Source organism: Cryptomeria japonica, chromosome 3 (assembly GCF_030272615.1).
Source record: "Cryptomeria japonica chromosome 3, Sugi_1.0, whole genome shotgun sequence".
NCBI classification, from domain to species: domain Eukaryota; kingdom Viridiplantae; phylum Streptophyta; class Pinopsida; order Cupressales; family Cupressaceae; genus Cryptomeria; species Cryptomeria japonica.
In genome coordinates, this window is record NC_081407.1 from 202,927,241 (window position 1) to 202,942,446 (window position 15,206).

At 36.9% G+C, this 15,206-nt stretch overlaps 1 protein-coding gene across 2 annotated transcripts in view; it reads left to right on the forward strand.

Annotated features, from left to right (window-relative positions):
* Positions 1–15,206, forward strand: part of LOC131034260 (ubiquinone biosynthesis O-methyltransferase, mitochondrial) — a 178,494-nt gene that overhangs the window by 136,096 nt on the left and 27,192 nt on the right. Inside the window, exon 5 of one of the 2 annotated variants that reach the window (XM_057965693.2) lies at positions 13,115–13,159. In XM_057965693.2, coding sequence (XP_057821676.1) covers positions 13,115–13,159 — 45 coding nt within the window. Of the gene's footprint in view, positions 1–13,109; positions 13,160–15,206 lie in introns of both variants that reach the window. The other variant, XM_057965692.2, reaches the window with a different exon arrangement.

The window sequence follows — 15,206 nt, forward strand, 5'->3', positions numbered from 1 at the left end:
TCACACTCTGTGATCCATCATCAGGATCCAAGAGAGTTCAGTGAAAGAAAGACGAAGAGCTGCAGACCATCCCATATAAAGAGAGGAGGGAAAAGGCACGTGGACCATTGAAGATGAAAAAATTAAAAAAAAAAAAAGAAATTAAAGGGCCCTCCACAACAATCAATAACAAAATTAATAAAAAAGAAATAAAAATAATCCAAAAGCTGAGTCAAAAGATCAAACCCACCGAAAATAATAATAAGCGAAAATAGAAATGAAAGGAACAATAAAGAAGATAAGAGTGAATAATATTAGAATAATATCTTTCTCTTTGTGTTATTAATGGTCATTTAAATTGTTTCTAATTTCACCTCTAGTTAACGATTGTTTCTTTTAGAAACATCGTCTTTGTAACTCTATTTAAAGGAGCTTTGTCTCCTTGATTAATTGAACAACATCGATTCTTTGAAATCCATTGCGTGTCTCGCACTATTTTATGGTATCAGAGCCTGGTTCCTTAAAAATTCGAAATTTTTTCAAAGCAAAAAATTTAGTGTGAACTTTTTTTGTTCTAATGTTTTGAAAAACAAAATCGAAAGTTTTTTTTTTTGTTCGAATTTTTTTGGGAATTTTCTTCCACAAAATTGCGGATTTGTTTCAGCTTGTTCGGATTTTTTGAAACCGCGGATTTTCGGTTCGCACGTTTTCCAGGTGCCTGCATTTGCTGTGTAAAAAATCGGGATTTTCATCCTTGGTCGTGCAACTTCGTTTCCTGTCCCTGTGCGTGTGGGTTTATTTGTGATTGCGTTTTTTCCCGCCTGCAGATTATTTTCTGCCATTTTTGGACAGAAATCTGCATTTTCGGCTAGGGTTTTGACCCTCCAGATTCAATTGAAATTTTTTTCTGAGCACAGATTCATGATGGGTTTTTCGAGATCTCAACTGGGTCGTCGTCAGAATTTTTTGGGTACCTCGATTTTCGTGCCAGCGGATCTAGATTCGGACAACAGATTCTTTTTGGGTTTTTTGCAAGGATTTCTGGGTTGTCTTCGGATTTTTTTGGGTCATCTAGAATTTTTTTCTTGAAATTCGTGCCTGCCGTACTTCATTTCTTTGAAGTCTGTACCTGCATCTGCCTCTGTTTTTGCATTGGGATTTGATTTTTTTGAATTCCATGCCAGTGCCTCTTCTGAGTTTTTTCGTTTTCCGTGCATTGGGAAACGTGCAAGATGGCGTCATTGACCAACTTGATGTTGGAAGGCAGTCAGGTTTTGTGCACTTAGCATCTTCTTAGTACCTCGTTTTTCGTGCCTCGAAAAGCGTGAAGATGGCTTATGGGCATCTATGTTTGTTTCGGTTTTTAATATTTTTTTACCTAAAAAAAATTCTGATGGGTTTTAATATTTTTTTCCCAAGAAAAAATCTGTGGGTTTTAATAATTTTGTCCTAAAAAATTATCTGTGGGTTTTTTAATATTTTTTGTCTCTGTAAAAAAAATAAAAAATCAGGAGGGTTTATGATTTTTTCCTCAAAAATTGTACTTTGCTGCAGTCTGTTTTTAGTCGCACTTGGAGTTGTTGTGCGAACATCTGCACTAGTTTCTTGTTTGCAGTCTATTTTCAGGCATCTTGCTCATCTGCAATAGTTTGGAGGGTTTGCCGATTTTTTCCTCAAAATTGTGACAGCTGTTCTTGGTGTGTCTCTGGTTACAGGGAGGGACAGTTCTCCAACATCAGGTTGGACGGTTGGTGTTGTTTTGGGTATCTCCAGAAGTTCTGCAGTTTCTGGGAGGGTTGGTGGCAAACTCATCTCAAGTGGCAGAGTTAGTGGCAGGGTCTTGTCTTCTGTTGCAGCGTGTTCTGAGAAGAAGGGGGCAACCTTCTCTGTTATTTCTCTCGGTAATTAGAACAATGACCATTAAGGGAGGGTATTAGAATAATATCTTTCTCTTTGTGTTATTAATGGTCATTTAAATTGTTTCTAATTTCACCTCTAGTTAACGATTGTTTCTTTTAGAAACATCGTCTTTGTAACTCTATTTAAAGGAGCTTTGTCTCCTTGATTAATTGAACAACATTGATTCTTTGAAATCCATTGCATGTCTCGCATTGTTTTAAATAAAAGAAAAAAGACAGGAGAAGACTAGGGTAAAAGAAATAAAATAAAGAGGAAAACAGAAACAAGGAACTAAAGAACAAAACAATACAAAAAATCAGAAATAAATAAATAAGTAAATAAAAAGAAAAATAATGATAAAATTAATAATAATTAAAATAAGAAAAAAGAAAAATAAATAAATGAAAATTACAAAAAATAATAAATAAATAAAAAGATAAATAAATAAATATGGGTAGCTTGGTCTGCAGCTCTTTATCTTTCTTTCCTTGAATTCTCTTGCATCCTGATGATGGATCACAGATTGATTCAAAACGTTGATGGTAAAAATTTCTTACACAATCTAATCCAAAACCCACTAATGAATTGTACACGGATTGTGGAAGTCTGATAGTTTTGATGGATTGATTCATCCAAGTCTAGAGGCACTTCAAAAGCAATGTCCTTCAACTTTCATGTGGGAAACTAAAGGTTTTATTACAGAAAATCTAGGTCCTTAAGCATCTTTGAGGCAACTTATTGCACTTTTTTTTTGAATGGCCTCAAAAAAACTATAGGTGCACTCACATCTAGAAACACTAGTAGGTTGAGACAAAACACAAAGGGCCAACTTTTGAAGATTTGGATTCTTTCTACTCCAATCTTCTCACCCAAAAGTTGCAAATAAGATATTTAAAAGTTTTTAAATAAGCAATAATCGTAAGATATAACTTAGTGTTTGGGTGGATCTACGGTAGATAGCTAGTGGTGAAGAAAAGAGACTCCTCCTAACCTAGTTGTGATTCTGCAATTCCTAAATAATTGGATCCTTTACCTCAACCTTAGGTGTCATCCTTTCAATGCATTTTGAGAGGTCGTCCATAACAACCCATTAATATCTATTAACTCATTTGAGAATAAAAAATTTGGATTGAGGTAGTACTCCACTTGAATGAATAGGTTGGTGGAGTTGATTGTTCTCCTTTTCCCTCATTTATCTTTCTCCCTTGTAGTAGTTTTGGTGGCCTCATTTGCCCTACCCATGGCCTCATAATTGTATGACATTGGGTTTTGCTACACATCCATCAAGCACAATGTGCTCACCAAAGGCTTTGACACCTTCAAATAGACGCTTGGACCAATGAGGGCTCACAATGTCTATCATATGCATCTTTTCTTTATGTTGCTAAGTTGGGATTAATGTATGCCCCTATGGCTGTGTTTTCCCTCACCCTCTTTTATTTCTTTAAATCTAACAATGCAAAGGCTGCTTCCATTTTCCATTGTGTCTCAATTGTGGCATTGGGACAAGGTTTGATGTTGTGGATTGGAATGCATTTGAGATTGGTACTTGAGGCAATTGATTCCTCTACGAAGCTTCTTTCTACATAAATTGCAAATAATACTTCTTAGGACTTGTCTAGGTGTGCCATGTTTCCAAGTGGTGTTTGTAGGTTGGCTTCCACTTTTTGCTGTTGATGCCATTGTATGCTGACAATTAATTTTAATCTAACATGTTGAAGTATGAATAAGGGTTGATAATTAAAAAATAACCTTTTGTTGTAATGTTCGCTTTCCAAGAGACAGGCAAATGAGCATGGTTGGCCTATTAGGTGGGTTCTCGTAGGTCAGCAAAATGGTTAGGGGACTCATTCTGAGGGGCATAGAGTTTTGCAAGGGCTTTGTGAACTATTTTGAGCGTTTATACGATAGTTGACTAGATGACCACTCGAGGGACCATAGAGTAGAGCAAGAGCCTTTTGTGCAATTTCTGGTGTTTGGAGTGAGGTTCCTATTTTTTAGGACGTGTTCCTATTTTTTAGGAGAAACTGCCAGTTAGCCTTTAGGACTCAGGTGGCATCAATGACCACAATGTTTCAGACGAAATTCAGATTTGAGTCCCAGATTGCATTTTATAAATAAATAAGGAAATATTTTAAATAAATTATATTAAAGTGATATTATAATCACTTTATAATAATATAATTTATAATAAGTTGGCCCCCTTTTTCCTAGGTGTTTGAGGTATAAAACGTTGTAATAACAAGGGGAAAACATTATAATAATAAAATATAGTGCCTAAGGGGTCAATTTTTTAAGGAAGACTTGTATTTTATTAAAAATAATATAGTAAAATCATAGAAACCCTACAAGTGACGACCTAGGGTTTGGAGCTATTTAAAAAGGTATTTGAAGATCATTTTGCATCATTATTATTCATTTGTTATTGATATTTTCTTCCTTAGAAAGCTCTACAACAGCAAGCTTGGTTGGAATTTCAGGTTGGGAACATAAACTCTCAATCTTCTACAGTGTTTGGACGGAAACCCACACACTTGCAGCGTTGAAGGATCCTCTTTCAGGCCATTTGGGGTCAATATTTGGAGGAATTTTTACATTTACAACAGGTCTGAGACAACATCATCAGATTTGAACAAAATGAAGAACATTTCCAACAAGATAGATGCCAAATAATGCTGGCCGTACCATTTCCAGGAGGACTGTGCTATCCATACTTGGCCTGTGAAGCCAAATAAATAAATCAGAGGGTTTTAGGATTAGAATTTGTTTTAGAATTCATTGTTGGGAGATAATAAAGACAAATCAAAGGTTCATTCAAAGAATTCATAGCATACTTGGACTACATCAGCATTTCATTGGGGAAAATTAGTTAATTTTGGAGACTTCTCTTGGCAAGAATTAGAATATAGTACTTGATGTACTATTTCTTCATTCAATTGTTTTTGGTAATTATATACTAGGAGAATAAAACACCTTGGAGCAATTTACAACACTTGGAGGCTCTTGTATTGTTCTGTGCACCACCTCCAACATCAAAATAAGCTCATCCAAGCTAGTGTAGGACACTTGGTAGGCCAATTTTGGCTCTAGTTGTCTTAAATAATTATTTACTTGAATTTGTAAATTGCTGGTAATAGAATCACAATTGTATTGCATTCAATTTGCAATTTCTCATTGGCATAATCAAGCAAAACCCCCCAAAACTGAAAAACATAGAAAATTCACCTAAAGATCAAAAAGCAAATTAGCTGGTCAAAGATTTGAGAGCAAACCAAAATCATCAGATTGGGCCGAATTCCTAGTTGGCATATTACAGTGGTATCAGAGCCTTGATTCTGTCAGCTCGAGGGTAGAAATCAGTTTGCTTCAGTTTCCAATTACATCAATGGACATAATTAAGGGTGGAAGATTATTACCTACCTTCCTTCCTACTTCACCAATGAAGGAAATGATACCTAGCTGGGAGAAAATAACGAAGGGCCCTGCATAGTTAAGAAAAACACAACAACAAAACAATCGAGAACTGCTGCATTTTGATGATTTACATTCAAGGAAATTTGGGTACTTGAAGGTTTCATCTCCATCTATAAGGACAATTAAGAAACCTCATGCTATGGCAACAAATGATGCAATTATGAGAAGCTACTATAAGTATTGCTCTCTTCCTAAGAAGATACGTGACCTCCTATCCTTCACACAATTTATGGGTGTACCCGAAGAGGATGATGGTGATTTGGTATCTATAAGTTCAAATCAGCAGTGTAAGAGGAAAGATTATTCAAATGAAGTATGTAAAAATCCACATGAAGAAAAATCAGAACATGGCACTCTAGATTTGGGAGTCAAACATGAAGTATATATTGTGGATTCAAGCCACAAAGATTTGGGAGTCAAATATGAAGTATATATTGTGGATTCAAGCCACAAAGGTTCTAACTTTGTACATCATACCATGGAAAATGTTCAATGGACACAAGATATGTGTGATGGGTGGTTACAAAGAACTAAGAAGGCAAAGATGCTTGCTGCCCAAGCAAGACAGCAACTACAAGAGGTCAAAGAGCGATGCAATCAGCTAGATCACACAAGTGAACAAAGGGAATCAGATCATAGATCTTTAATTCTTCCAAGGGAAGAGGAGGACAGCGAAGACATCTTGAAAAGGTATGAGTATAATTCTGATTTTCTGAGTTTGATCAGCAATACGTTGTGTTGAATTCAAGTTGGGATGATCAAGTGTGAAGTTGATCCTTTCCTACCTAGAGCTGATGAGATATTTGGTTGCATACATAGTGGATCAGCCACTAAAAGCCTGCCTATGTTGAGAAATAGAAACATCTCCCATTCATCAGTGGACTTGTCACTTCTTTTATATGATAGGGCAGCAATGTACTTATTGATTGGAGATTCAGTCTTTTTATATTTTTCATTGGGCTATGAGGATCATCATGTGAGGGACTTCGTTGGTTGCATGGCTAAACAAGACATTGACTTAGCAACCTCCAATGAAAGCACACTAACTTGTGGAAATATAGGAAGAGTCGCAGCAGCTGTTTGGAGGTCTTGGAGAAGTATTCATTGCACTTTCCTCGCTGAAGATTGCCTCATTCATGATTTCCTAACAACATTGATTGTTGGCAGTACTTGTGGCTTCATTTGGAGTGAAATTCTCAGTTGGATAGATGACGTCTTGATTTATAGTAGTAGCTTAATGAGGATTGACATGATGGATGGATGTGATAGTATAGAGACTTGGGATACTGCTATTGATATGATGAGTTGTTTCACTTTAGGTATGCAAGTGTTTATATCAGAGTAGCGCGACAGTTGGGTGAAGCAACGTTTCTCATATTGATATGGGATCCAAGAATTGGTTTTCAGCGTGCAAGTGTAGATTTGTTGAGGGCAAGCAATCTCCGAGAAGGGAGGATTGTAATGTTCCCTTTCTAGGGGACATGCAGATGAGCATGGTTGGCCTATTATCTGGGTTCCTGTAGCTCAGCAAAATGGTGAGGGTACTCATTCTGAGGGGTATAGAGCTTTGCAAGGGCTCTGCGAACTATTTTGAGCATTTATACGACAGTTCCTACTTTTAGGGAAGTCTCCTATTTTTTTGGGAGAACTGGCAGTTGACTAGATAACCACTCGGGGGACCGCAGAGTAGAGCAGGAGCCTTTTGAGCAGTTTTTGATGTTTGGAGTGAGGTTCCTAATTTTTAGGAGGAACTGCCAATTAGCCTGCAAGACTTAAGTGGCATCAGTGACCACAGTGCCTTTCTGTCCTTGCGGAAGAGGAAGGGGATATGAAGGGTCAAGTGCCGCTAAAACCAAATTCGTCCTCTAGGGCCATATTGCGAACTTAAAACTCCCCAATTCTCACAAAATTGCCTAAATGTGAAGAAAGAGTTAAGGCCTACAATGACGTTGAAATGTCGATTTTCGCCAAGGGATACAGAGGAGATAAAGAATGCAAAGTGCCAAGGTTGACAAACTCGCCCAAGTGCCAAAACTCGCACTTTTTGGAAAAAAATCAAAAGTTGGCAAAAGTGCCCAAAGGGCCGAATTTGGACCTTTAAGTGAAAATCTGAAAAGTGAAAAGTTGGCAAAAATGCCCCAAATGGCCAAATTCGGACCTTTTAGCCAAAATGTTAAAAAGTGAAAGTTGGCAAAAGTGTCCAAAGGGCCAAATTTGGACCTTTAAGTGAAAATCTGAAAAGTGAAAAGTTGGCAAAAATGCCCCAAATGGCAAAATTCAGACCTTTTAGCCAAAATGTTAAAAAGTGAAAGTTGGCAAAAGTTTTTAAAACTTTTCGAATGCCCCTCTTGCCTGAAATTGCCAGGAACAACTAAATTTGCGGAGGGAGTTTAAGCGTTAAAACTTGGGAAATTTTCAAATGACCCTCCAGGCATTAAATTTTAATATTTTTTAAATTAAATTAATTAATTTTTCAAATTGATTTATTGAAATGAAATTGATTGTTCGTAGGTCGTAGGATGTCATTAGAGAACCAGGAGAAAGACTTGAAACCCAAATCGAAGAAGGATTGCAATCAAGGCCAGGCGCTGAAGACTAAAAAAGAAAAAGATGTGGGAATGCGCTGCAGGAGCGCGAGAGCAACCAAACATTGGGAACCATGCCGTTGAACAAAGATGAAGTCCACCACCGGGACCAAAGACCAAAGAACACTCTGAATGCTGCAAGTTTATGCCTTCTCGAGAAAAAGCACACAACTGGATTTAATTCCAAGAATTCAATTTCTAAAAAGCTGAAATTGTTTTATTGTAAAACTGCTTGTAGGTCCCACTCAAATATTTTGAAAGAAAGGAGAAACAAGTCAGTTGTGGACAGTTATGCCCAACTACCGGATAGACTCAAATTGAAGCCAAATAGTGGCAGGTAGTTGAAATTGTGGTTGAATGGATGAGTGAGAATTTAATGGGCATGGGTTAAGGCTGCTAGTTTCTAGAAGGCAGATCAGAACCCTTGGATGCAGTCCATCCTGGCCTCTGATTCAAAATTGTAAAACTATAAAAGGCAGAGGCCTTTCTTTTGTAAAGGGTTAGATAATTAGAGATTGTTAGATAGTTAGACTCTGGTGAGAGAGTTAGATTTTAGAGTTAGAATAGGTTAGATTTTAAGCAATAGCATAGAGATGCTGCAGAAATTGTTGCAATAGGCAGCTGAAATCAATATATAAACATTGATTTGGTGTTTATTGTCTTGTTTTCATCCTGTTTGCATGGTTTCTCTCAGCATTTTAGATAGATCTTTCTGTTTTGGGTGTGCAGGTATTTGATAGATTTAGGCTCATACCATTGAGGATATACTGATTGTGTATCCTTTTGTATGGTTAACCTGAGCCTTCGATTCTGCTTAGTTCAATTGCAGATGTCTATCTAAGCTGTGCCAGAATTGGGTGCTTAGCTGTGCGTCTCCAGTCTAAAAATTTTCCAAGTCCCTTTGAAGATTGCACCGTTCCTGCAAGGTTGTGAGCTATTTTGGCCAAGTAGGAGTTGGTTATGTTGAATCCGTCTACCCGCATACCATTGTTGTTAGTTTTAGATCTCCTAACCCTTTCCTTTTGCTCTTTATTATGTAATTTGAGAATCGTAGCAGACCAGCTAGTTGCAAATCGTAAGTCCCCTTCTACTCCCAGCAAATCACATCGACCACTGAGTAATCCCGCAGTCAAGACCTGACAATCAAAACCTTGAGGTCGTCCCCTTTGATCAAACAAAAAACAGCATTAGGGATTTCCTTATCTCAAGAGAGGATAGGATACTCAGCAAGTTTATTCTATTTTGCGTTGGCCGGATGAAGTCGCAAGTTCAGCAATTTCAGACACATCAACAGAACCCTAAGCAAAAATGGTGGAAAGTTTGTGAAAATTGCATCCTTGTCTTCAAGCCAGTCTAATTCTCTTCATCAGAAATATACATGAAATATAACATTTAAGTATATTTTTTTTCTTATACCTTAAGCTATATTTCATGTATATATTGGTAGGATGTTTGAGCGTGGTTTCAGATCTCTATGAGTTATAATGAAGATTCTAGGTTTTAGAAGATTCAAAATTTTTCAAACTTAGTCAAATTTCAGTAATCAGCAACCCCATATCAACATTCTCGCTCTCTCTATCTCTCTCCCTTTGTCTCCCTTGAGCTCTAGGCCTATCTCTCTACCTAACACTCTTTCTCTCTCTACCTCTCTCTATCTCACTCTCTTATCTTTACCCCAAGATCTAGATCTATCTCTACATTTCTCTCTCTTACCCAGACCTTTGGCAAGGGTGTAACCCTCAACCTCGTTTTGGTGTTGGCCCCAAACCCCCATCAAAATATAATTCTAAGCAAGTAATAAGCCAATGATCAATCATAATCATAAATAATTTTTCCCATATAAAAGAAATCTCCAATTTTACAATTTCACTTGTCAAATTTTATTTAGTATTCAAGAAATCTTAGTATTTAGTATTTGCACTTTTGCTATTTTACTAGTTTGCCAAAGTTTCATTTGAAATATAATTCTTATACGTCTTTTCATAAGTAGTTTTTCAAGTACTATGTGTATATCAGCACCGCCCCCTGCCACCCCCCTGCTGCTGTCCCTCCCTGCCGCCCCCAAACTTAGGCCCTTTGTTCCCCCGTCCCCGAAACCCATCCCCAAGTCCCCCTGTCCCCAGTGGCCGTGGAACTCTGCATGATACTGAATTTAATAAACACAAATATAGTATATGTAACAGCAGAATATGGTGCATAAATGCTGGAATGTCAAGTGGAGTTCTAGATCCAGTTCTTGCGGTGAATGGAAATCATAAATCTATGAATGTTGATGGAAATTTTCGTTATGTTGATTGTGGTGCATTTAAGGAAGACTTTATGGAATATTGCAAGGAAAGGGTGAGCGGCAAGAAATTACTGTGGACAGCTTTCGTATAGCCAATGACAGAAATGAAAGAAGAACAAAGATGAAAGTTGTTTGTGGACTACAATGGGCCGAGAGAATATATTTATCCTACCCTGCGTTGATCAGGTTACTTGAAGGAAGTGAAGGCGGCACTTAAAAATAAACGAACATAAACTAAGTCAAATTACTATTGCAAAAAGGCTGACTATGAGATGATTAATTTGAATGGAGTTATGGCCAACTCTACCTTGAGAAGAGCCTCTCTGAGAGGATTAAAAATAAATTAATTGCTTATTAAATCAGTCCAACCCTGTTTGAAGAGTCACCTCATTTGGTGAAGTAGTATGATTAGGTATAAATCAGAGTTACTTGGGGACGCATCCTCGACCTGAAAACCCCCGTCCCCGTCCCGAGGACGTTTCGGGGACTTGGGGACGGCTAGGGGACGTTTCCCCCCGTCCCCAAATTGCCCTGTTTTTTGAGGGGACATCCCCGAAACAGGGGGACGCCTGCCCTAGCTCTGGGGGACGTCCGTACGTCCCAGGGATGGCTGGGGACGTCTGGGACGTCCCCAATCCGTCCTGAGGATGGCCAGACATCCCCCATTCTAAGGCCCTTCAAAAATATTAAAAAATTTTTAAAAGTTGTATTTTTAGTTTTTTATTTAAATTTTCTAATAGAGGCCCCTTATTAATTCAAATTGTTATTAAAAATAAAAAAAATTAAAAGATAACATTAATTAAATTTTAAATTTATTAATTTAATTCATAATTTTGACAATGAAACTATATGGCAGCAGTGTAGCCTTTGGGCATTTTGACACAGAGATTAGAAAATCTCCAAACTCGGCGAGTCAATAGAAAAATAACACCCAACGCCTTTATTAAAGAATAAGTTTTTTTGGCCTCGCGGGGTGCTGCCCCTCGACCCCACCTTGTATCGCGACAGGGAGTGCGCAAGGGGCGCTGCCCCCAAACCCCCGTTGAAAAATATGGGGGGAAACTGCATCGATAGAAGTAGGGAAAATTTAACCTCCGAGTCTATTGATATGCATATTGACAATGTGAATGAATTGAAATTCTGATTTATGAATGCATAATTGCATATTGTCTATATGGTATTAACAATGTTGTATGTTCAGAATTTACATTCTAAAATGTTTTCAACTTTTCATAGTATCATACACATGCTATATCCATGTTTTATTGTTTTCATATGAATATAATGTATGTATGCATGCTTTATCCATGTTTTCATATAAACATTTAGAATTTTGAATTTTTCCCATATTTTAAAAAATTTTCCTATATTTTATATAGTCGTCCCCTTTGCCGTCTCAGAAACGCGTCCCGCCGTCCCCTGCCGTCCCCGTCCCGGAAACTCGGGGTAACAATTGAAGAAAAACTGGGAGTTAGATGTGCAATAAATTAACGAATAACTTCCGGATAAAAGGCAGATTGAAGAGCATATCTATGACAGTTTGAAGAGCAGAAAATATGAAGGGTGTTGAGGAATTGTTTTGAAGAAGTCCTTGAGCAGAACTGAAGGAAGTTTATGAGAAGATCTAAAGGAAGTTCATGTGCAGACTTAAGGCAGAATTTTAAGAACAGATAAAGAGCAGATTTGAAAGCAGGTATAAAGCTGATTGGAGAGCAGACATAAGGAAGATTTGAGATCATATTTTCAAGAAGATTTAATTTCATGAAGACCTAGACTTGTTGAGTTAGAAGTTGGTGCCTCATAGTAAGGTTGGTGCCTCATATTGGAGAGTTTGGTGCCTCATCGTAAAGAGATTGGTATCTCTTACTGAGATGGTGCTCAGTTGTGGGGATTGGTGTCTCTAGTGGGTTGGTGCCTACAAAGAGTTGTGGGGATTGGTGTCTCCTGTAGGTTGGTGCCTACAAAGTTTTTAACAAGAATTTCATATAAGCAATCATTTGCTGTGGTTTTCTTGCGAAAGGGTTTCCACGTGAGTGTTGTGCTCTATTTGTGTTGCATAATTGTTAGATTTTGTGTGATTGATATTTTTATCATTGTTAAATTTTTAAAATGTAAAAGATTGTCTTATGCTGATTCAGCCCCCTCCCCCCCCCCCCCACTCTCAGTATAAACATGTGCGCATCATGCTGAATTACAATGTGTAAGTTTTTTCCTCTTATGCTGCATGGACAGAATATTGTTTTCGATTCCCAAGTTCTGTTCCAAACTCATAAAACAAGACAAAAAGATTCTTGAAACATTATAGGAGAAAAGTCAAACAGTGAAATTCAAAAGTAGAAGAATGAGTACGCCATCCTTAATTGTGCCTTTTTCATGATAGTCACTTACCCTCTATATTGTTTAAAAAGAAATTGTTTTTCAGCGTCTGGTTTGTTGCAACTTTTGGGGTTTCTATGGCTTTTATTCAATTTTACCCTTTTTGTGAATTTTATATGCATTAGATTTTGATGTATGTCACATTTGGGCATATTGTTTTCTTAGATGCATCTAATTCTTTGATGTGTTTTTAGCAAAACTGATACGGTCTGCTATTTTGTAGTTATCTTACCTATTGTAATACAAGTGCTTGTTTTTCCAATTTAAAGGTGATAGTCATATTAATTTTAATGGTATGCCTAAATTGTCTACTTTCACTTGTCATTTTAATCACAAACTTTATTGCTTATTATTAGATGATATAGTAACATGCTAGCAGATTCAGAAATAAATAGTTTGTTTTATCTTGATCATTTAAATACGTAGGTGACACAATAGTTATATTTCAGCTTATGATAGAAAATTAACTTATCATAGAAAATTAACATTAATGCATATTATTTGGACAGAGCAGCTGGTACAAGAGGAAGAACACTTTGATGCTGTAATTTCACTTGAGGTGGGTTTTCTGTCTATAATAAGATAATGGTAAATTCAGTATGGGTTCTTTTATGATTCCTTGTTCATGAAAGTGGGCACAAAGCGAGTGAGTATTCTGCATCACTAACATTAAAAAAAGGGCAAATTACTATGAAGTAAGATATAATGGTTACAATCACATATCAGAGTCCTATCCATGATGCTCGAGTTAGAAGCAGTTGTAATCGTGATTTTGTTGTAGAAGAAAACAAAGAAATATGGATATAGAATGATGTTAGGATTATAATTGTTGAAAGTTTGAAATCTCTTCGCCAATTGATATCACTGATATGCACGCTTATGGTGCTCATGCTTCTTAATTCCATTTGTCATGTCCCCAATCGGACTTCCCAACAAATCTGCAGACAAAATTGTTCATAAGTCATATCATGAGGAATATAATCACCACATTCATTGATTAAGACTTAACAATTTTAAATACCAGCCAGACATACGTTATCAGCAGTCTGAGATATTCTCTATGGACGGATGGGCTGATGGCGAAAACATGGGATACAAATCGCAGCCAAAGACTTGGGCGATCAGCAACAAGGAAACAATTACCTTGGGTGACACTAGTAATCGATACTTAGTCAATGATAACAAACACAGTAAATATTTCATTAGTCGATCAAGTATCCTTCTTGTAATCAGCGATTTGGTTAGGTTAATAACTAAACAAATTAACGATCCTATATGAAAGGACACATCTTTGGGAAAGTGGTGTTCTTGGGAATAGAATGACTTCTCATCCCAAGTGAAGAGGTATATAAGGCAAGTCCAGATCAGCACCAAAGGGGAGAGGAAGAGAAAGAAAATTCCGAAGCATTGAGCACTTGAGCAGCATGAAAGTATCTGCGTTGTCAGCAAGGGAAGCAATCACATACCCTTCAGACAGAGAGATACAAATTATTTTATCAGCAATCTGAGTATTCATATCAATTGTGATGGTATGATCTACATTGTGAGTAAATATACATTTATCTGTGAAATAGTCTTCATATGACCTTAATAATGTCATCTCTGCTCTATTAACTCTGATTATACATTTCTAAATTTGTATATTTACATAATAAGATAAAATGAATAAATCCTTTAAAACCTCAACCAATCAAACATTTTGTTGTGGAGGGGAGATACAATACAATATAAGGAGGGCAAGCAGCCAAAGGTTCATCTGGGTTAAGCAGGAGTTCAAATGTTTGATGTGCTTCTGTACCCCTGAACTCCAAAGAGTTAAGCAGGAGGAAATAAGATGGTTGTACTTCCATGCCCTTGAACCTGTTGGATTGACTCAAAGGCGCCTTGTATGATCTCTCACGGTACTTCACAATAGCAATGGATTGATTGGATGGAGCTCCAAAGGCATTAATTGATTATCATGAGCATGGAAATTATATCTGTACATTGTTGAATATTATGTTTATTTTGTGTTACTGATCTGATGGGTGGCTCAAGATTAAGGGATTAAACACAACAATCTCAGTTTTGAACATCAGACCAAACCCTACTTAGGGCAAATTTGGGCAATTTATGACCTACATCAGGATACTAAAGTAACAATTCCCATTCCCAAGCATTATTCAAACCCTAATAGGGAAATTTGAGGGCACATTGAGTTAAGTCCTAGTAGGGGACATTACACCATGCCACATCAAAGACACGTCATGTTTTGTCTCATCTTTGTGTATTACACCATTACCACTTATAACATTACCACATCATCTCATTAGGTAACTTGGTACACAAAAGTGTTAAAATGCAACTACAACAAATATAGTTGTATCATTTACCAAAATGACAAGCATGGGAAGGGAAATCACAACTGTAATTCCATTCATATATAAATACCCTTTACTTTTAGATGTGTGTCATAATTGCCACTTAAAGTGCATTCAATTGCTGAACAATATACTTTTTGTTTAAATAACCTGATAAATGCCATGGACCTCTCTATACTGTACAATAAAAACAATATCCTCATCAAAGCATTGCCCATTCCAACAAATCATATAATCAACATGAAA